Source organism: Myotis yumanensis, unplaced genomic scaffold (assembly GCF_028538775.1).
Source record: "Myotis yumanensis isolate MYYU_CA2020_CCGP unplaced genomic scaffold, mMyoYum1.0.hap1 SCAF_3, whole genome shotgun sequence".
Lineage (NCBI taxonomy): Eukaryota > Metazoa > Chordata > Mammalia > Chiroptera > Vespertilionidae > Myotis > Myotis yumanensis.
In genome coordinates, this window is record NW_027223754.1 from 191,015,373 (window position 1) to 191,037,708 (window position 22,336).

A 22,336-nucleotide genomic window follows, 5' to 3' on the forward strand; every position below is an offset into this window, starting at 1 on the left:
TTAGATTGTAGTCACCTTCCTTTTTCTGATGATGATGTGAGATGATAAAATGTCTATGTAATAACATAAAATGAGGTGAATGATGCAGATACTGTGATATAACATTAGGTTACTGTTGACCTTCTGTCATACATCAGATGGAGGATCATCTGTTTAGGATGATGCTAGATCATCAACTCATGACAATGTCAACGGTTGGCTGTTAGGAACAGACCATGCCAATGGAGGGGGTGGCCAGTTGAAGGGTATTTTACTGAATACTTCTTTTGGTATGTGTGTCTGTGTGTGTGTACGAGAGAGAGAGAGAGAGAGAGGGAGAGAATTATCTTACTTTATTGAGCATGCCAATACAATTATTCTGGTAATAAATTAATACATACACACACACACACACAGACATATAGAGTTACAAAAACATTCAGTGCTTTCTAAGAAAATGCTCCTGAACATGTAAAGGATATGCAGATTTATTTACACAGTTGACTTTATAATCTTCAAACTCAGAAGAATGGAGTCTCTTTCATGATTTAGATAGTTTTGAGTTAATATAGGTTCAATGAGCATTTCACCTCCTGCAGGTTAGGAAGCCTGAACTGACCATTTAAAAATCACCTGATGCAGTATTCTAAGTTTAGAGATAAAGAATTCACTGTTCTTGCAAAAGATTACCAAGCTAGTTAAAGAGAGATCAGTGCTCAGAGGGGCTCCGGAAATGCCTGTTGTGTTAAATAAGCACACGTATCACACAGAACTCCAATCATGTCTGAATGACTCTGGCTTTACTTCCTGCTTAACAGAAGTTTAAATTAGATTCTGCCGTGCTCTCTTATAGTTAACAAATTTAGTGACTCTGTTACTTTGGAAATAAAATTGCTCCCATGATTGCAGGTTGTCAGTTGATCACTGCCATTTATGCTTCTTTTCTCCTGAAACATCTGGACTCTGGCCACTTTTCTTCCTGGTCTTCTGTGCTCACAGACCTGTATCAAAAGTCTTTGTTCTTGTTTGAAATTCATTGTTAACCAAGGGAGCTAAAATCATCGATATTTACAAAGCCACCAACATTGCATATGGAGCAGTTTGTTTCTCTCTGCAGCTCATCTCTAACAGCCAGCACCTGCTCTGGTCATCTGAGCCACCACTGATTCCAAAGCAAGTGTGGATTACTTCTGGGACATCAGTAATGAGATGCCTCAAACAGCAATGAGATGTCTCATCACATCAGACTATGCCATATAATGCTATATAATAAAGAGGTAATATGAAAATTGACCATCACTTGAACACACAAGATGGCCACCCCCATGTGGACACAAGATGGCCACAACAACATTGCCAGCAGGGGAGGGCATTTGGGGGGGGACCAGGCCTGCAGCGAGAGCAATATGGGGGGACCCAGGCCTGCAGGGGAGGGCAGTTGGGGGTTCCAGGCCTGCAGGGGAGGGCAGTTAGGGGTGACCAGGCCGGCAGGGGAGTGCAGTTAGGGGCAATTGGGCTGGCAGGGGAGCAGTTAGGCATCAATCAGGCTTGCAGAGGAGTGGTTAGGGGGTGATCAGGCTGGCAGGCAGGCAAGTGGTTGGGAGCCAGCAGTCCTGGAATGTGAAGGAGATGTCCCAGATTTGAGAGGGTGCAGGCTGGGCTGAGGGACACCCCCTCGGTGCATGATTTTCGTGCACTGGGCTTCTAGTTTACATATATATATATAACCCTAATATGCAAATAGACCGAACAGTGGAACAACTGATCAAGTAGTCACTATGATGTGTGCTGACCACAAGGGGGCACGTGTGGAATATGGTGGGCATTGGCAGCAGGCAGCATAGTGCAGAACATGGCAGGCGTTGGCCGCAACAGGATGGTAGAGCAGGTGAGTGGGGCTCCAGACCAAGGTGGGGTGCCAGTCACTGTCATTGGGGCAAGCCGCGGTTGGTTACTGGAAATTCTTTGCTCTCAGGGGTCGTGGTGCTGCCAGGCACTCGCACCTACTGCTGTTGCTGGCCCCACTTGCATCCGCTGCCAGTGCCCGGCACTGGCCCCGATCGCTCAGCGCTGTCAGCGGGTGTGAGTGGTGTGCTGTTGGCCACGATCTCCCCTCAGGGTGTCTCTACCTCCCCATATTCCTGAGGGGCAATCAGGGCAGCAGCTGCCTCTTGCACCTGCTGCCAGTGACAGCCCCACTTGCACCCGCTGCCAGTGCTCGGTACTGGTCCTGATTGCCCCTGAGGGCTACTCCACCTCCTCTTGCTCCTGAGAGGCAATAAGGGCAGCAGCTGCGGCTCACACCCACTGACAGTGCCGGCCCCACTCACACCCACTGCTGGTGCCAACCCCAATAGCTCAGTGCTGTCAACCCATGGGAGCAGCTGTGGTGGGAGTGGAGCTGCTGGTAGAGAGGGGACCAGGGGCCGCAGCAGGAGGGGCCAGGTGGGGGCCAGAGGATGGGCCAAGACCCACCCCTGTGCCCTCCCCAGCCTCGTGGCCCACAGTTCCTTTCAAGGTGCACAAATTGGTGCACTGGGCCCCTACTGCTTCATAGAATGTACTAAGCATTTCCAGTACACATTTTTGGTAATTCATTTTGTGTCTCAGCTAATGGCCACACATAACTTTGCTGCTGGCAGACAACAATAACAGCAACAACAACAAAAAGGCCACTCATATGTTTTTATTGATTTTTTAGAGAGGGAGGAAGAGAGAGAGAAAGAGAGAGGGAGGGAGAGAGAGAGAGAGAGAGAGAGAGAAAGATGTCACCCATCAGTCCTCCCAAATGTGCCCCTCAGGGATTGTGGAACCTCCAACCTTTTAGTGTATAGGACATGCTCCAACCAACTGAGCCACCTGGCCAGGCCCATAAGTCACTTTTATAATAAGAGCATCTAGGACAGGTTACTATGTCTTCCTCATTCTCCACATTTTTCTTGGTGATGCAGAAGTTATCACCACAAGGGCAGGGTAGAAATAGGTCTCCAGGGCCTCATCCTATCCACCTCATCAATGGTGAAACATTGCCATTGCACTGCGGCCAGATGAGGGCCCACAGGGCCCAAAGGGATAGGGATGGGTCTAACTTCCCGGATTCCTGCCCCAGCAGGGTGTTGTCACCACGGACCAGCACAGGAACTATCACTGCAGAATAGTTTTGGAAGAACACTGTTACTGGAAGTTGCTGTGCCTTTTTTTTTTTTTTCAACTCATCAACATGTTGCTGCAAAGGTTGCTGCAAAGGTTGTAATCCTTCGCTGATCATATGGGTAACTTTAATGCTGCATTCCATGGGATGATCTTAGGCCATAAGTTTTGCAAAGTAAGAGTTGCTTGAACACAAGCACTGTGATACCACAGCAGTCTGTCTGGTAACCTAGACGGCTATTATGTGATTAGTAGGTGGTTAGCACATACAGTGTGAATACACTATATCCTCTTTATTTCCTTATTTCTCCTGTATGGGGATGTTTCTTTTGATGCTTATGTGTCATTTAACTTGTTTTTAAAAATCTTCTTTTTCTGCCCTTCCCATTTTTTTTAGTAAGGGACATTTTTTAAAATTACCTTTGTTCTCCCCCTACATGGTTAGACTTGGGCTCTGTCATTTACAACAACTAATCCTAATTAAAATAGAGATGGTTTTGATTAGAAAATGAACCAACAAAAACTACAATGAATACCTATATAATAATTTAATCTCTGTCATGGTGCTATAGTTCAACATTATCTAATGTTCTATCCATAACAGAGACAATATTTTTTGCAAGGGAAGTCTAACTAACATTTAAGAATAGTAAAATGAATGAAGCGATTTTTTAAGAACTAGGGCAGGGAAATTGAGAAGGTAAGTGTGAGAATTAATGATTGTTGTGACAGTTATCATAAAGGTGAAAACATAGTAATTCTTCAGACCATTGGAGATAAATGTCATTAAATAACTACAGTTAATGGGATTATGATTTTAGAAATTTTCCCATTATAATAGAAATTCCATACTGAGAGTATAAGGAAAAGAAGTATGAAATGCTAGGATTCAGTAACCTGATTAAGAGCAGAATTTAAACATCTGAGATACACCTAACAAGGTCTATGTGTTCAACGTTTGTGATTAAGATGTAAGTTAACAGCATGGGTGCTGAAGTCTTTTGTCCTCCAATATCTTTTCGAATAAGAAAACATCTTCTCAGAGGCATTGCCAATGGGGATAAACTATAACACACACTTACCAGCCCAAAGTATCCTACATTCTGGAGGTGTTTGATGAGGTAAACCATCTTCACAATAGCCTAAGTGTAAGAATTTCCTGTTCAACTTTCAGTGACATATTTATGAGAAATCTACTTTTTCCACTAGAGATTCACGGTGAACCTTTGCGAGGAAGTCTGTGAAGACCACAGACACTCTTTGCTCACTAGAGAACCTGGTCTCCCAGTGAAGGATACAGAAGGTATGTGCCTCTATTCTCCTGTCTCTCTGTTAGCCCGTCTCATGTGGTGGGAGATTACAAATGCTAGATGTGATGCCAGGGAGGTACAAGTAAGATAGAATCAAGTAAAAGAGAACATTGGTATCTTTATGTAAATAATTTGGGGCAAAAAATGAGAAGAATAAACTATGAACTATGTTGGTGTATATCAAACTATTCAAATTCTTGCCTGTAGAGAATGAATCAAGTGCATGCACACATGCGTAATTGATGTGTTAAGCAAAAACAATTTAAAGTAGAATCCAGCAAGAATCACCACAATGAAAATTTATTTTTATTTTATTTTATAATCAATATAGGTATAACTTATATTTAGCCCAGCCTTTAAAAAGAGATTGTTGAAATGAATTCTCTGAATTACAGCGGTAATATAAATATACAGTTATTTAGATTAAATGAAAGCAGTTGGTTTTTAATAAAAATCAGGATTAAGTAGCTCCCATAAAATGCAAATTTAAGCTTACTTATAAACAATCAAAAGACATTTTAAAAAATTGAACAAACATTGCAAGAAATGGCACCACACTGACAAAGAGACTCTTGTTTAATGAATTATGTTAAAGCATAATAAATAAATATATGCTACTTAATAAAATTAATTTACTTCAGAAAGTTACCATTGATGCTTAATCTTTGGAGCACTCAGTCCTCAATCATTATTTGATTTCAAATTTTTCATAAATATTAGAGACTTTTTTCTAATACAACATTTTAATTTTAATACAAACATTCTGATAATGTTAAATATTTTCATGGAATCTGACTTTAAATTAATGATAATGTCAGTATTTATACTATTCTTTATTCCTCACTGATTTATTGTTTTCTATGGCTCAGACAAATAATATATTGTCAAATGTAGAATATCTAAAAACTACATCTACTATGAAGCACTTGTTTAAAGATCTAACAAATTTAAAACCAGAACTTTAGATTTTTCAACTTGGAAATGAGCCCTACTACCCTTTACCCCGCCCAGTTTTCCTGTCCTAGAGATCGCATTATTGCATATGTCATTTATTCGTAAGTACACTTGACTTAGAGCACAGTCTCAAAGGCCACCCAGCTGCAGGGATGAAGAACCAACGTGTAACCTATGCAGAACTGAATTTGGCCAAGTCCGCCAAGAGACAGCAAAGGAAGCCTAAGGGCACTCAAAGCTCCATTCCAGTAACTGAGCAGGAGATAATAACCTATGCAGAATTAACTCTTCAAAATGCTTCCCAGGATCTTCAAGGGAGGGACAAGGAGGACCACTCCAAAGGTAACACATTCAATAGACACACAGTACAACTGGTCTAGTATGTGAAGCTGGGGTGCAGAGATATGGGGGGAAGAAGGGCATTAGCTCACATATTTTTCATTTGTGAGAATCAGCGCTTAAAGTTGGAATACAGTATACTAATATGAAAGCTGAGGGCTAATTCTATTCAGGTATTGTTGAAAGGGGTAGTCTTTGACCAGTAACTCATGGAACATTATATTTCCTAAACATGCAATGGTATATTCTGGGAGGAAGATTACAGTGGTAGGTATAGGCTTGGTGTCCAAGTTTATGTATTTGATTCTCTGTATGTAAACTGTCTAAACAATTCTCTCTCTCTCTCTCCTTTCTCAGTGTTTCCTTTTCTCTTCCTGCAGTTTCACCATCACCTCCAGAGAAGCTCATTGCTGGGACCCTAGGTGTCATCTGCCTTGTCCTGATGTCCGCTGTGGTGACAATACGTATTCTCCGTAAATACATTTTTGCAACGTTTCACAGAACTTTTCACTTTTATGTCCATCTGTGGCTCTGAACACTTCATAATGTTATGAAATAGAACTCTGATCCAAAAGTATGAATTTAACTAAGTGCAAAATGGTAATTCTGAATTTGTCCAAGGTATAAATATCAGGATGATTTTAGAGAGTAGTTTATAAATATATGCACACATATATGACCACCTATATCCATATATATATATATAATCCGAATATATATTTTTATATCCTCAAGGCATGCTTTAGGACACCTTATTGAGAAATACAAATTAATTTTTGAGATTGTTTAATCCAAATACTGTGAGATCTAATTCTCTAGATTTTAAAAACACTTTTCCTCAAAATTATCATTACTACATTAATTTTCATTGGTAATTAAATTTTATTCCAGATAATTCTAATCCTAGACAATACAACACAATTAAACATAAGAAACAAAAGTATTATGTTGTAGTTAGATCAAGATTAATTTAAGAATTACTTTTTTTCAGCTAATGTAATACTGGAGCAGAATAATTCTTCACTGAAAACTGGGATCCAGGAAGGTACATAATTATTTTCTCAGTTCTGATATTAGTATAGTTCATACTTTATCTCTAACATAGCGTAGTCAAAAATAATAGCTTTTTGGGAATGGGGACATAAATTATAATACCAGGCAATAAATGTTCATAATGATTATATAAGAGTGTTTTCTTATGCAACAATATGAAGAAATATTCATTTAAGATCATAATACCCATTGCTGCAGATGGTCTCAAAGATAATTTTAGGATTCTAATAAAGAGGTTTTATTCATTGACATTCAGAGCATGTAATGAGTGGATATTTTTGTTTATTTGCTTAATATGGAATTTAAACCAGGAAACAAGAGACTAACCCTTCTTTGGGAGCATGTTTTCTTTTATATATATTGCACAAATGTGTCTATACCTATGCAAATATGTAAATTAATTTTCATTTTAAAAAATATAAACTTTTTGATAAAATTTTATAATTTTTCTTCAGCATATCATTGTGGACATTGTCCAAAGGAGTGGTTTACATATTCAAACAATTGCTATTACATTAGTAATGAAAAAAAAGCATGGAATGAGAGTGTACTGGCCTGTGCTTCTAAGAACTCTACCCTGCTTTACATAGATAATGAAGAAGAAATGGTAAGATTTAAATGTTTCCATTATATTTAAAAGTCCATTTTAGTCTATATTTATACAATTCATAAATATTTTGTATATATTTGTAGTTCACTTATTTTAAAGACTGTTAACATGCATTATTTGACTCTATAATATTTTGTTTACATTTTATGCCATTCGTGCACATTTGATAATTTCCCGTTCTTGCTTTTTTATAGATAACCATGCTTCTGTAAATGCTTTTTTCTAAAGTAAACTTTGCTACTTAATTTCATTACACATCAAGGAAACTGAAGGTATCATGATTGTGCACATTAATTACAAACTTAATTGACCCATGTAATTACAAATCATGAAATAGAAGTTGCCATTCCGCTTAGCCCCTCTGCTGTGTGTCTCCTTGAACACACACATGTGTCTCCTTTAACACTCACATGATACTTTTGCAATCTCTTCATATTATTCCATTTATTTGTTCATTTTCACTGCTTTATTGTAGGGACATGACATTTTTAATCTGTCCTACCCAGAATATAGTTGTTTTTTAATATGTGGGTATTATGAATATTTTATGAAAATCCCTGTGTCTTGTTTTTTTTCAAATATTATATTGTATTTAAAACAATTTATATTATATGCAAATATTGAATATAATACATTATATTCATATACTATAAATATCATATTTATAATAATATAATAATGTATAAATCTGTAATAATAAAAGCATAGTATTCTAATTATACCAGACAGCTGTATGACCTTCTGGACGACCTTCCAGACGAAAATGGGGCTGCAAGGGCAGAGGCAGCTGCCATGGCTTGTGGGCCGAGCCCTTGGACAAATTTCGTGCATCGGGCCTCTCGTATAATTATATGATTATAATTGCATATGTAGATAGTTAAAATTTATTGTCCTCTATGAATCAGAATGAAATTTCAGTCATAAATACATGTTTATGCCAATTTTATTAGATTATCCCAACATTTTCTAGTTTATTATGTAAATACACATTTTATCCAAAAATTCCATGATCCAAGATTTAGTACTGCCAGAATGTTCAATGCTATACATTCTGATCATTATATAAAAGCATCATTTTGGCATAAATCGGCATTTTTCTGATTGCTAATGGATAGAACACTTCTTTCTGGGCACTAGTTCTTATGGAATTATGTATCGAGAGAATGAGAGGTGCCTGTTCATGTCTCCCTACCATTTCTCCTGTGTGCTGCCTGTTATCTTCCTTCCTAGAGTTGTTATATTTGCTATATGAGCTCTTCTTTAAATTTATCAGTGCAAATAGTTTTTATGACTGTTATTTATATTTTCAGTCGAATATTGGAGTCTTTAAATGACCTGAATTTACTGTTAACCTAGCCCAATACCTCATTTTGGTTGTTAGTGATTATTTTAGAAGTTAGTGAAAGTTTGTGAAGACAATCTGCTATGTTATATGAGAGATACATCCATTAGTTGCCTCCTCCATGTGCCCCAACTGGGGTTCAAGCCCACAACTGAGGTAAGTGCCCTGACTGGGAATTGAACCCACAACCTTCTAGTACATGGGAAGATGTTACAACCAACTGAGCCACACTGGTCAGGCTGCCATCATATTTTCATATAGTTATTTAAACGTAGTATTTTTCTAATATATATTTATAATAACTACTTTAAAATATTTTTTAATAAATCCGACATCTTATCCCAGTGAAAATTAGATTCTATTGACTGATCCCCCCATCAAGTATAAGATACATTTTTTAGTTTCTTTGAATGTTTTCTAATTTTTGGTAAGTACATATTTTTTATAATATAATATAGTAAATACGGATTCTGCATCTTAGATTTTTTGTAACTTTAATAAACTTTTAGTATAGAATCTTCTCATTTGAAGTGTGTTTACTCAGTTTTTAAAATTCACAATATTTATATTTCTATTTAGCCTTACTTACCAGAGATTAATTAGCCTTGTGTTTGCATAGCTTAGCAGACAACCAATGATTTTTAAAAATGTATTCAAATACATAAAATCAGTATGGCTTTCAGCCTCTGCTATTTGATGTACTCATGTGTGTGTGTGTGTGTGTGTGTGTGTGTGTGTGTAGGGAAGTGCTCATGATTTTGAAATCAATTCTCAAGTCCACTTTGGCTTTTATTTTTTACTGTGTCATCTTTGTTTCTTCTACACATGAGCAAATTTTCCACCCATCAGCCAAGCACACGCAGAAAGCTAATGTGATCTCTTCTATTGCACTCTTACTTTTACTAGTAGTACCTTCCTGTTATGTTTATGGCGGGCACTATGCTTCACACAATGGAGAACACAGTCTTGGTCTAGGAAAAGGATAATTTCCCTCATTTGTTACCCAGTAAATTCAGCACTTTGAGCTGAAAAATACTAGTGGTGGGCAACCTAAAAACTCCTTCCACTGCTTAGCAAGTCTTCCCCTGTGGCAATAAGACCATTTACATTTCCAGCCTTCCCAAAATTATAAAAATTACAATTCTTACTCACTAAGCTGAGTTGGGGGGTAGGGGAGACATGGGAACAGCCTTAGGTATGAAGACCGAAAATTTGCTCTATTTTTACCTGAATCTCTAGCAGCTTTCCCAATAATTATAATTTCTTTTAGTTTTCAATCAACTTTCAGAGCTGTGAAATTGGTATTTTTGTCCTCTTCACTTAATTGTACCAGCACATTTTTCTAATTTGTCCACTATGTAGCAATATATTGCAAATTGAAAGACAATAAATTAGAATTAAATTTATTTGTTTTTGTTTTCCATTTTTAAAATCATTGCTATTTTGGTTGCAAATTATAGTTTACTTAGTTACTCAATATTATATTTGTTTCCATTTGAAGTCTCACAGCTTGCCACATAAAATATTGCCCTCAGTTTCAAACTGCCATGTAAGAATGTGATAAAATGCAAATTATGAATTAAGATAATTATATCCAGAGTATTCAAACTAGTGCATTAAAGCAACATTGATTAAAAGGGCAAGTGAGTTAATTGGAAAATGTAATTCCTTTATTAATGGCACAAAATGGTTACCTCTGTATGGAAATGAAAAACAGCTCAAAAGTTTATACATTTATATATTAAGCATTTGCAATTCCCATCTTTGAAATACCTGTTTATGACATTTTATTATTTTTTGAGTTATTTGTCTTTTCCTTATTGACTGTTGGTGTTTTTAAAACATTCTGTATTCTGTTCTTTATTGATTCTATTTATTGCAAATGTCTTTTTCAAGTTTGTGATATTTCCTTTTTACTTCCTTCCTGATACTTTCAAGAATTGATATTTAAAATTTTAACACAATCAAATTTATTAAAGTTTCTCTATGACTCACGATTTTATATTAAAAATACTTTACTAAATATATTTGTATTTTTTGTAAACCTTTCTAAATTGTGTTTCTTGCATTTTAATTTTTAATTCATCTGTAATTGGATTTTATATATGGTGTGGGGAACAAATTAAAAATTTTTTCATGTAACAAAAAAATGTTATAAATTTTGAAACTTTTATCCAAAAGGTGTTCTTTAAATTCAGTTGTAAATAAAATCATGGTGATGCCAAGTACAGCATAGATAGAGAATATAGTCAACAATATTCTAATAACCATGCATGGTGTCAGATGGGTACCAGACCCATTGGGGTGTTCACCTCAGAAGGTATACATGTGCCCAATCAACATGCTGTACACCTGAAACCAAAACAATATTGGATATCAACGGTAACTGACAAATCTTTTCTAAAGTTGCTCAAAAATTATTCTCAGTGTTTAATAGTACCAGAAACTGCATCCAAAATCTTAACATAGAAATTAAAACCGAAAGCAAAATAATTGTAATATAATCACTTAACATAAAAAGGTTAAGACTTTTGTTCCATTCTTCATCGCTAGCCACTTGTAGGATTTTACAATTCTTTAATGACTTGTGCATCGCACAGCAACATGCAGGAATCCTTTTCGGATATTCTGCTGCCCTTGACAGTTGCTGGTTGGCTTGTTGGACATGCACTCTTGCACTTTCAACTTTGCCTTCTATGCTATCTATCACATCTCCTTGCTCATGATGTATCATTCACAAATCTTTAAATAGCTCATTTATATCCATAATAACAGCTTGAAATTGCCTAACAGAAGACTCTCATGAGACTCCTCTTTCCTAATTTCCCCATCCTGCACCTGCTCCTGAGGTTGAATTTAATTTTCCCAGGATATAAGATTCCTTTCTTCTGAGTTCTCCGGAACTAGCTCCCACCGGAGCAACAGACTCTTTCTATTTCTCATCAGCTTGCCTCTGGACCTTCGGAAAGTTTGTCAGTGAGTGAACTCAGCGTTAACTAAGTGATCCTTCTGTATTTCCTTTGACACTGTTCACTGGGGATGGTGGGCAGAGATCCAAACTCTTTTTATTTTTTAATGTATCTTCATTGTTGACAGTATTACAGGTGTCCTCATTTCCTTTTCCCCCATTGACTCCCACCACCCTACCCCCACTTCCAGGCCTTCACCAGACTGTTGTCTGTGCCCATGGGCTATGCATATATGCATATAAGTTTCTCAGTTAATCTCTCCCTCCCCACCCACCAACCCCAGCCTCCCCTCTCAGATTCATCAGTTTATTCTAAGCTTCTATGTTTTGGGTCTGTTTTGTTCATCATTTAATTTTTTTCATTTGATTCTACATATAGGTGAGATCATATGATATGTATCTTTCTCACTGGCTTATTTTGCTTAACACAATTCTCTCCAGGTCTTCCATGCTGTCTCAAAGAGTAAGAAATCCTTCTTTTATACTGCTACATAGTATTCCACGGTGAATATACCATGCCTTTTATATCCACTCATCTACTGATGGGCACTTGAGCTGTTTCCACATCTTACCTATTGTAAATTGCGCTGCTGTGAACATAGGGGTGCATACATTCTTTCTGATGCATGTCTTGGGTTTCTTAGTATATATCCCTAGAAATATTCCTAGAAGTGGGATCACTGGGTCAAATAGCAGTGCAATTTTTAACTTTTTGATGGAACTGCATACTATTTTCCATAGTGGCTGCACCAACTTGCATTCCCACCACCAGTGTACTAGGGTCCCCTTTTCTCCACATCCTTGACAGCACTTGTCATTTGTTGGTTTGTAGATGGTAGTCATTCTGATTGGTGTGAAGTGATCTCATTGTCATTTACATTGGCATCTCTGTGATGATTAGTAACTTTGAACACTTTTTATTTGTCTCTTGGCCTCCTGTATGTCAACTTTGGAGAAGTGTCTTTTTAGATCCTTTGTCCATTTTTAAAATGGTTTGTTTGGCCGAAACCGGTTTGGCTCAGTGGACAGAGCGTCAGCCTGTGGACTGAAGGGTCCCAGGTTCAATTCTGGTCAAGGGTATGTACCTGGGTTGCGGGCACATCCCCAGTAGGAGATGTGCAGGAGGCAGCTGATCGATGTTTCTCTCTCATCGATCTTTCTAACTCTCTATCTCTCTCCCTTCCTCTCGGTAAAAAATCAATAAGATATATTTAAAAAAAATAAATAAAATAAAATGGTTTGTTTGTTTTCCTTTTGTTAAGTTGTATGAGTTCCTTATATAATTTGTATATAAACCCTTTATCAGATGTATCATTGGTAAATATGTTAACCCATGCAGTGGGCTCCCTTTTCGTTCTGTTGATGGTTTCTTTTTCTGTGCAGAAGCTTTTTATTTTGATGTAGTCCTATTTGTTTATTTTATCATTAGTTTCTCTTGCTCTGTAGACGTATCCACATGCTATGAGTGATATCTAAGATTTTGCTGTCTATGGATTCTTCTAAGATTTTATGGTTTAACAAATTACACTTAAGTCTTTTATCTATTTTGAGTTTATTCTTGTGTATGGTGTAAACTGCTGGTCTCATTTCATTTTGTTTTTGCATGTACCTGTCCAATTCTCCCCACATCATTTATTGAAGAGGCTGTCTTTACTCAATTGTATGCTCTTTACTCCATTGTATGCTCTTGCTTCCTTTGTCAAATATTTATTGAGGATAATGGTTTGGGTCAATTTATGTATTCTCCATTATGTTCCATTGATCTATATTCCTATTCTTGTTCCAGTACCAGGCTGTTTTGATTATAGTGGCTTTGTAGTATAATTTAATAGCTAGTATTGTGATCTCTCCAACTCTGTTCTTCTCTCTCAGATTTCTGTGGCTATTTGGGATCTTTTTTGTTTCCATATAAATTTTTGGAGTGTTTGTTCTAGGTCTGTGAAATATACCATTTTAATAGATATTGCATTGAATCTACATAGGGTTGCTTTGTGTAGCATGGACATTTTAATGATGTTGATTCTTCCAATCCATGAACACGGTATATACTTCCACTTGTTTATATCCTCCTCTATCTCTCTTTTTTAAAATGTCCTGTAGTCTTCTTAGTACAGGTTTTTTTTTCTCTTTAGGTGAGTATATTAATAGATATCTGCATTTTTTTTTGCAATGGTTAATGGGATTTTTTTAAACATTCTCTTTCTGTGAGTTCATTTTGGTGTATAAAAATAACATAGATTTCTGGGTATAAGTGTTGTATCCTGCTATGTTGCCAAATATACTTATAAAATCTAGTAGTCTTTTAGTGGAGTCTTATGGGTTTCTATGTATAATATCATATCATCTTCAAATAATGACAGCACTACTTTTTCTTTTCCAATTTTGATGCCTTTTATTCCTTCCTGTCTTATCACTATAGCTAGGAATTCCAGTACTATGCTGAATCAGAGTGGTGAAATCGGTTATCCTTGTCTTGTTCCTTGCTTAGCGTAATGGTTTTAGTTTTTGCCCATTTAGTATGATGTTGGCTGTAGGTTTGTCATAAGGCCTTAAAAGAGTTTTTATCAGAGTTGGATGTGGGATTTTATCAGATGCTTTTTCTGCATCAATTAATATTATATGATTTTTTTTCCAATTTGTTTATATACTTTTCTGTTCCTTTGGCAAGTTTGTGAGAAGGCTGCTGCTTCTGTTGCAGCTGTTGCCTCGATTCACATGAATCTTGACGTGTGTCTAGTTGATTCAGAGACCTCTGTATTTCCACAGAACATTGTGGGATCTTCTGGGTGGTGGATATGCTGGGCCAGCTGGCTGGGGTCACAGCAACTTCTGCATGTGAGACATGGTTGGTTTGCTTATTCACTAATTGCATCAGGTGTGGGTGGGCTGTGCATTAAACTAAGCAGTCACCCAACCTCCTCATTTTCATCCACTTTCTCCAGCAGTGGACCAACATAGTTCTTTGTATGAATTCAATTACCTAATTTCTCATAAAAATTTTTGTCTCATAGAATTTTTTGAACAATTTGATCCAATTACCATGGATTCAACTCTACCACAGAAACAATAGTAATTTGTTGGTGTGGAGATATGGCTTAGCTTTCTCTTCTAAATCGTAAGTCTCTTAAGAGCTTATATATTTTATGGCTTCATGCTTAAAGTCAGAAATTAGTCTTAGAATTGAAAAATCAATGCGTGAACGATTACATTTAGTAAAACTTTGGTATAACATACTAATTCAGGCAAGGAGATATCACAGCGGTTCTCAGCCTGTGGGGCATGACCCCTTTGGTGGTCGAATGACCCTTTCACAGGGTCGCCTAAGACTGTCCCGCATATGAGATATTTACATTAAGAAGAGTAGCAACATTACAGTTATGAAGTAGCGATTGCTGGGGTGAGCCGTGTGCTCCTGGTTGCATGTTGGGTCACAACATGAGGAACTGTATTGAAAGGGCTAGAAGGTTGAAAACCACTGAACTAGAACCAACAGCCATTATATCAGAAAGTAGGTTTTATGAATATATATGTTCAAAAATTGACAACTTAGTTAGTTTACCTGTTTTTACAAATGTAATGACACATTTGTGTAATTAAAATGAAGTACATATGAAAAGTTTCATTTCACAGAAAAGTTTTCTGTATGTATTACTATAATTTAAAATTTATACTGAAAAGGTCTAGTAAATGCATGCATTCACCATTCATGACAGGTAAATAAATGTACTTGGCTGGTGTGTGGCTTCAGCCCTCAGGCTTTAGGGCAACAGCACCAGTTACCACAGGCGATGTGGTGTGATCATGTGCTAACCATTAGCAGTACCTTGTTTATGAGCTTTGACTCTTGGATTTCAATATGTGACTCTAGTAGTAGATATGTAATATTTATTTATGTCAGAGAAATTACTAAATTGTTTTTTCCAACATATGGCCTAGTTGTTAAAATTTTAAAAAAATAACGGTGAATCAAGAACAAAAAGAACCTGTTAATTTAATTGTAAGTAAACCTTTTTTCAAACATTTAAAAATTAGCAAGGTGTTAATTTCACATATGATATACAAACCTAAAATTTTGTCCATTAAATACATAGTACATTAAATCAAGTGTTTACTGTAAACTAAATGTTTCTTATGAAATATAATAACAATTGTTCAGATTTAGATATGTAAATATTACTGTAAAGAGTTTATTCACGAAAATATCAAGTTATATGTGATCCGATTAATGATATATTATTTCTGATTTCAGATATGAAATAACTTCAGGATTTCATAAGAATTGTACAATTGCGATGCTTGATTACGAAATGCTCTCTTCAGGATCCTGTTTAGAAAATCAAAGCTATGTTTGTAAGCACCAGCCACGTTGGCTTACCTAACTCTAGTATAATGGTACTCCCAACATCTAAAAATAACACATTTCTAGTTTCTTTAAAAGCACAGCAATTATTTTTGTAGAACTATTTTTAAGATAATATTTTGAGACCAGCTTTAGGTTCACAACAAAATTAAGAGGAAGGTATTGAGATTTCCCTTATTCATCTGTCCCCACCATGCAGAGCATCCCATTTATCAACATCACTCACCATCGTGGTACACTTGTTACTGAGAATGATTCTGCTTTGTCTCTTCATAGAACTGAAAGTCCACAGTTTGGCCTGGCTGCTGCGGCTCAGTACTTGAGCATTGTCCCATGCACCAAGAAGTCAATAGTTCAATTCCTGATCAGGGCACATGTCTGAGTTTCAGGCTTGATCCCTAGTAGGAGGTGTGCAGGAGGCAGCCTATCAATGGTCCTCTCTCATCGATGTTTCTATCTCTCTATTCCTCTCTCTCTAAAATCATTATGAACTTTTATTTCAAAGTCTATAGTTTATCTGACACTTCACCCCTGGTATTACAGAGTTATTTTTAAATCTATATTTATGTTAATTCAAAAATATACATCCAGTTACATATTGTACACTTTTAAAACTTCCAATATTCACTAAAATAAATCATGTACATATTATAAATTATAACATTAAGAACTGTTATTTCTTCCCTTGATTGTTTGGCTTATTGGATAGAGCGTCAGCCTGGGGACTGAAGTGTCCTGAGTTTAATTCCAGGCAAGGGCACATGCCCAGGTTGCAGGCTTGATCCTGGGGGATGGGGGGGTGTGGGGGGGCATGCAGGAGGCAGCGGATCAATGATTCTCTCTCATCATTGATGTTTCTAACTCTCTCTCCCTCTCCCTTCCTCTCTGAAATCAATAAAAAAAAATTAGAATGAACTCTTATTTTTAAGGTTGCAATAACATGAATAATTGAGCAAATATTTTCAAATTAATTTACTTGACCTAGACTTTAAAAGTTCAAAATGGGGACTGAACATCCCAGGGTCACAAGGTGTATAAGTGTGTTTAACCAGAAGCGAAAAACCAGGGAAAGTTTGATTCAAAAAATTATTAACTACTTGTTGGTGAGAGAGGGGAATAAAAGAAAATTACAGAGTGTAATTTAAGGAATTACATATATATATATTCTGAATATATATATTTTTAAATGTAATTTAAGGAATATTACCAAAATGAAAACCACATGGGTGCCAGGTTTTAGACTTCATTGAAGACAGTGTCACTACAGAAAGCTTTATGGCAGGTATGCTCACTGGACGGAGGTGGGACAGAGCAGTTCCAAGTTCGCTGGCCCACACTGGTGAGGTTGGATCTCGTTATGACTAACAAGCAGAAAGCCTTTTCTGCCACAGTGTCAGCAGGCAGAGGATGGAGGAGAGGGAACTGGGACCAGCCACAAACACCTGCTCGAGGGGGAACTACACAGGAACATCCTGCATGCGTGTAGCTGGTAACCACATCTCTGTAGCCAAAGAAGAGAAATCACCATGAAACCAGGAAGAAGAGCACTTTCTCTGGCATGTCTCTCTCCTGCCTTTTACTAGCAAAACATCAGCTGAGCTGACAGGGAGAAAACGTTTATAAGACCTAGCACCATTAACTCACAAAGGGCAGTGAAGATAGATTTGGAGCCAAGAGTAATGACTTCTTAATTGACACTCAATCTTATTATGCAACAACCCCAAGGTTTATTTATAAAAGCCATTTAAATATGCCCCACTTATTCAGAATATGGAACCAACACATATATCTTCTAAATCTATTTTGGTGCAGCATTATCCATCATTAGAGTCATTTTTTTGGTGCAGACTGGTGGTTTTACTGGGTAATAATCAGGGGACGTTTGGTATATTTTACATTTCTTTTTATTTTATTGGATTTTAGATATTTTGGAAGGTATTTCGTTTTATTAAAATTTTTGTCTCCCTCCTTTTGACACTCCTAATTACTATGCTTTAGAAGCATGTTTGATGGACACAATAGAGTGTGAAGTTATGAAGAAAATAAAAATTAAAAGGATACAATATCTGTGTGAGTGAAAGAGTTAGTTATTGACAGAATGGGGGATGAACTTTAGTAATTTGACACAATCCTTCAGATATTTTTATTATAATTCAATTACAAGTGGAAGAGATCCTGCACTCGCTTAATGATTGCAAAATAAAGTAATAATCTATGTGCATTTATCTCTTTGGATATAGATGTTGTCTTTATATTCTGTACATTTATTCCTTAGATTTACATAGAGAAAATATGTCAATATTCAAGATTAGATTGTATCTAATTCCTGAAGTTGCATTACCAACAATCTGGTTGCATTGACATTTAAACACCAGCATTTATTTTATTCATTTATTTCTCATTTACCCATTTGTGGTCTGGTTGGCTTTTAGTTGATGTAGACTGGGCATGTATGGGCTCAGCTCAAAACTATAGATAAAGTTCATATCTTCTTTTTATATTTTATTCTCTGAACAGTGGGCTACCTGGTTCATAACCTCATAGCAGTGATTAGCAACTCTCAGCATGGCTAGCAGAAATGTGCTTCTTGATGCCTGAACTCAGAATTCATAATCTGCTACTTTCCAGATCACATAATATTATCAAAACAAGTCACATGGCCATGCTTTTTAATTGTCTACTATGTATACTCTTCTCATAGTGGTCAGGGGGGGAAAAATGTATTTCCACCAAAACTAGTCTAATCTACAATAATAGCCATAGGAAGACAGGGATTAAAGAGTAGTGCTCTAGCAGTTAGAACCAACTGTAGGAGTTATGGAAATCCCAGAAGCCAGAATATAAAATACACACATACTTTGTAATCACATGGTTCCTCACATGATCTCACTATTGCCAGATATACGTTTCTTAGTATTTGAACTAAATTAATTAACAAATTAATATTATTTCTTCATGTAAAAATTTATCTCAAATTTAAAGTACAAATTACCAATATAATTTATCAAATTTTGAGGACAAGTCACAAGATTAAATGATCTGGAGATTAAGTCTGAATAAGAAATTAGTTGATCAAAGCCAATATTTTCAAATAAAACTAATCAGACTTCCTGGGATAGTCTTGGGAAATGGTGACTTTTGTGTATGTAATTAAATTTCATTCATCTCAATTGCTATTTCTCTAATATAAAATGATTACAACACGCAGCATCATAGTGATTGAAGAGTTTGTGTAAACTTCTCTACTTGTCACGGATATTCAGCATAAATAACAAAAAGACAAATAAGAAACAAGGTATTAGAGATGGAGAATCTCCTTGAGACCAGGAGAAGACTGGTATTTTGTGATGAAGAGGGGCAAATTTATCGACATTGCTGGTTTTCACACCAACTTCATATCTTTGTCCAAATATTACATTCCCAATAGACACAGATGGAATTTCAGTTCCCTCTCACAGATGATATGTTCAATTCCTCTTACTTTGTTCAAAATGTTTTCATACAACATTTATTATCATCTCACATTATATATTTTACTTTTCTTCTGACATGCACCAGAAATATTTATTCTATCACAGTTCTGGAAGCTTGAAGTCAGAAATCAAGGTATCAAAGGTCTATTTTCACTTTGAAGACTCTAAAGTAGACCCTGTGCCCTGCATTTCTCTTCATTTTGGGTATAGCTCTGAATCCTAGGCATTCCTTGGCCTAAGGGGATATTATTCCAATCCTGGCCTCGTTCATCTCACTGTTCGCCCTGTGTGTCTCTGTCTCGGTGTCCAATGTCCCTCTTCTTATACATTTCATATCTATTAATTAAGGCCCATTCTACACCAGTATGACCTCATCTTAACTTGGTTATATTTGCAAAGGCCCTAGTCCCAAGTAAGGTCATATTCACCACCTCTAGTAGACTTCAATTTGGGGTTGAAGGGGTGTGGGCATGTGACACTAGAAAGTGACTAAAAATAGTAGGTGATGCCCAAATCTTTTGTTTGGGTATCATTGTAACTAGAAACCGAATTTGTTTTAGTGTTTGTGAAAACTCAATTTCAACCATATATATGAAAGATTGGTAGAAGAGAGGGGGAGAAATGTCTTGGTATAAAATCAGAAGAAACAGTTTACTTAGAATTCATCTCTCTTTGACATTTCAAATTGTTCGTTCTTAACACTTTAAAATATAACAACTCAAACCCAAAGAACACTGGTTTTATAGAGACTAATGACAATTATTTGGAAACTAGAGACCCGGTGCACAACAATTTGTGCACTCGGGGGGGAAGGGGGGGGCCCTCAGCCGGGCCTGTGCCCTCTCGCAGTCTGGGGCTCCTCGGGAGATAATGACCTGCTGGCTTAGGCCTGCTCCTGGGTGGCAGAGGGCAGGCCCAATCCCTAGGTGCAGCCCCTGGCCGGGCTCAGAGCAGGGCTGATTGGGGAGTTGGGGCGCCGCCCCCTGTCATGCACAGAGCAGGGCAGATTGCGAGGTTGCAATGTCACCCTCAGTCATGCTCAGGGTAGGGCTGATTGGGGGGTTGGGGCACCGCCCCCTGTCACGCTCAAGGCAGTGTCGATGGGGAGGTTGCGGCGCCACCCCCTGTCACACACAGAGCAGGGCCGATCAGGGGGTTGGGGCGCTGCCTCCTGTCACTCACAGAGCAGGGCCGATCAGGGGGTTGGGGCGCAGCCACTGTCACACTCAGGGCAGGGCCGATGGGGAGGTTATGGCTCTACCTCGTCACACACAGAGCAGGGCCTGTGTGTGCGGGGGGGGAGAGGTTGGGCGCCGCACCCTGTCACACACAGAGCCGCAGGGCGATCAGGGGGTTTTGGCGCTGCCCCCAGTCATGCTGATTTCAGTGCTGGGAGGCCTCGCTGCTCCACTGATCCCGGTGCTGGGAGGCATATTACCCTTTTACTATATAGGATAGAGGCCTGGGGGCAGGCTGGTTTGCCCTGAAGGGTGTCCTGGATCAGGGTGGGGGTCCCCACTGAGGTGCCTGGCCAGCCTGGATGACGGGATGATGGCTGTTTGCAGCTGGTCACACACCCTTCAGGGTGGGGGTCCCCACTGGGGTGCCTGGCCAGTCTGGGTGAGGGGCTGAGGGCTGCCTTAAGGCGGGCGATTGACTGAAGCTCCCAACCGCTCCTTTTTTTCTTTTTTTTTTTTTTTTTTTATTCTGGGCCAGCTTTAGCTCTGGTTCTGGCTCTGAGGCTTCTGCTGCTGGTTTGTTTGCATTCTATAATCGAAACAATGTATAACTCCAGCTTTGAGATCCCTGCGGTTTTGTTTAGCTTCTATATTTGTTACAAAGTTTCAAACTGCCAGCTCAGAGGCCGGCAGTGCAAGCGGGGATGTTGGAGTCCTCCTTCACTGAAGCAAGCAAGCCTCATGTTCGCTTCCAGCTGCCTGGCTGCTGGCCGCCATCTTGGCTGACAGTTAATTTGCATATACTCACTGATTAGCCAATGGAAAGGTCGTACGCTAATTACCATGTTTCTCTTTTATTAGTGTAGATAATTATCTCCTACACAGGTGCATATATATCAAGTTTGCATGACACTTAAATTGCTTCATATTACCAACAATGTATATTTTATTATTTCTACATATTAAACTCTTCCATTCTTTTAGGAGTCAATAAGACAGAGTACAAAACTGGCCTCTATTACCAAAAAATAAATGGTTTTAGAAGTCAGTCAACTGAAATTTTTACCATAGAAGGGTGGAAAAATCAATAAGATATGTAAAAATCCACAAGATACCTGGTGATGCAGCCTCTCATCTGCATGTAGATTATTGAGCTAGTTTACAGTTAATACAATGGCTATAGTATACATTTCCTTAAGCAGACCACAATTTCCTTAACCCAAGTTAATCACAGGTTAGATAGCTTCAAAATTGTAATTTGATTTTTAGGCAAATCTCATCTTTATTTTACCTATTTTTTCAAAGACATAGATTAACAATTTATAGAGTTTAAAATGTGTTTGTTTTATTACTGGTTTAGCATGACCAACTACTCTTTCATAGTCTTCAAAACACTCATTCTACCTAATAATAGACAAACATGTAAATTGACCATCCCTCCACTATGCCTACCAGCCAACCAGGAGAGCATGCAAATTAACCCAATAAAGATGGCGGTTAATTTGCATATGTAGGCGCGAAATGGCAGAGTGATGACTGAAGACTCCAGCCTGAGCAGTATAGGCCTGGGTCCTGGTTGTTGGAGGAAAACTGGTGCCTGTAGCCAGGAGAAGAGAAAGC

At 37.7% G+C, this 22,336-nt stretch overlaps 1 protein-coding gene and 1 pseudogene across 1 annotated transcript in view; one reads left to right on the top strand and one right to left on the bottom strand.

Annotated features, from left to right (window-relative positions):
* The first annotated feature begins 5,545 nt into the window (after positions 1-5,545).
* LOC139006499 (NKG2-A/NKG2-B type II integral membrane protein-like) overlaps positions 5,546-22,336 on the top strand; it is a 46,713-nt gene continuing 29,922 nt past the window's right edge. The window contains exons 1-4 of the mRNA XM_070408830.1: positions 5,546-5,735; positions 6,113-6,205; positions 6,724-6,777; positions 7,241-7,392. Coding sequence (XP_070264931.1) covers positions 5,546-5,735; positions 6,113-6,205; positions 6,724-6,777; positions 7,241-7,392 — 489 coding nt within the window. The remainder of the gene's footprint in view (positions 5,736-6,112; positions 6,206-6,723; positions 6,778-7,240; positions 7,393-22,336) is intronic.
* Positions 11,148-15,290, bottom strand: LOC139005380 (syntaxin-7 pseudogene; annotated as a pseudogene).